The 1,164-nt window shown below is 41.8% G+C and overlaps 1 protein-coding gene across 5 annotated transcripts in view; it reads right to left on the bottom strand.

Annotated features, from left to right (window-relative positions):
• Positions 1 to 1,164, bottom strand: part of rell2 (RELT like 2) — a 16,673-nt gene that overhangs the window by 3,601 nt on the left and 11,908 nt on the right. For 4 of the 5 annotated variants that reach the window (XM_042214438.1, XM_042214437.1, XM_042214439.1 and 1 more), the window contains one exon: positions 1,078 to 1,140. The exons of the other annotated variant lie outside the window; for it this stretch is intronic. In XM_042214438.1, coding sequence (XP_042070372.1) covers positions 1,078 to 1,140 — 63 coding nt within the window. The remainder of the gene's footprint in view (positions 1 to 1,077; positions 1,141 to 1,164) is intronic. 5 annotated transcript variants of the gene reach the window in all.

Here is a 1,164-nt window from a genome sequence, read left to right as displayed (position 1 = left end):
GACTTTATGGTTTCCCAACATCTCATTGAAGGCTTCCATATTTGCTAGAGGACACAAATAAAAGAAGTAAATAGTAAATTAACATGAATACAACTACTACTGTTAGGTGCTGGGTCCGTGATCCAGTTTTATGTATCTGGACATTTTTGTTCCGGTTTATTTAATGCTCTAAAATGTAGTTTATGTTCCTGGCTTTGGTTCTTATTGTTGCGTTTCTGCCTTGTGTAGTATTTGCATCTGTTTGTCTTATAGTTTTAAGGTTTCTGTTTCTATGCATGTTACATGTCACCCTTGTCATTTTACTCCCAGTCCTAGTGTCACATTCACATGTTTCTGCGTCTTGGTGTTAGGTCCAGTTCCTGTTCCTGTCTCGTCAACCTGATTAGTGTCAGCTCTGTTCCCACCTGAAGCCTGTTCCCTCATTACCCATCCACCACACCTCAAATCACCTCCACACCTTTTATCTACTTAACTGTAATGACATTATGAAGGAACTGCCCACTCCCACCCATGAAATAGCCTTTAAGTCAATAGTCCAGTTACTTTTGGTCCCTTTAAAAAGAGCGAGGCACACGTCGAGGAGCTGAAACTCCTAAACCAGGGGTGCCTCCCTACTCCAACACAGCTGAATCATATGGTTACCTCTTCAGCATGCCATCAAGTCTGACAAAGGCCTGATAACAAGCCAATCAAACGAGCCATTTGATTCAGGTGTGTCGGAACAAGGATGCATCTAAAAGCTGCAGGACCGTAGCTCTCGAGGACTGAAGTTGGACACCCCTGTCCTAAACCCTTCATCCAATTTGAATGTAGATACCCTTAAATGAAAGTTGAGAGTCTACATCAGGGGCCTCGAGGGCCGGTGTCCTGCAGCGTTTAGCTCTCACCCTGGGTCAGCACACCTGTATCAAATGAATAGTTCATTACCAGGCCTCTGGAGAACTTCAGACCCCTGGTCTACACATCATTTCCATGACCATTATATAACTATAATTTGAATATGTTATAGGTTTAGAATTTCCAAATTCCAACAAGAAATTAAAAAAATATTGAGAAAATATTAGTGGGTTCTGTCACCTTCATTTTGTATGATACATTTAAGGATCTGCTCCACCGTGTCCTGGTTCTCTTCATCCTCATCTGAAACACAGTAAAACAAACACA

The sequence above is a fragment of the Haplochromis burtoni genome, unplaced genomic scaffold (genome assembly GCF_018398535.1).
Source record: "Haplochromis burtoni strain Fernald_Lab_line unplaced genomic scaffold, NCSU_Asbu1 Contig_562, whole genome shotgun sequence".
In the NCBI taxonomy this organism is placed as follows: domain Eukaryota; kingdom Metazoa; phylum Chordata; class Actinopteri; order Cichliformes; family Cichlidae; genus Haplochromis; species Haplochromis burtoni.
Note: the sequence above shows the minus strand (reverse complement) of the source record. Positions and strands in the feature narration are given on the sequence as shown.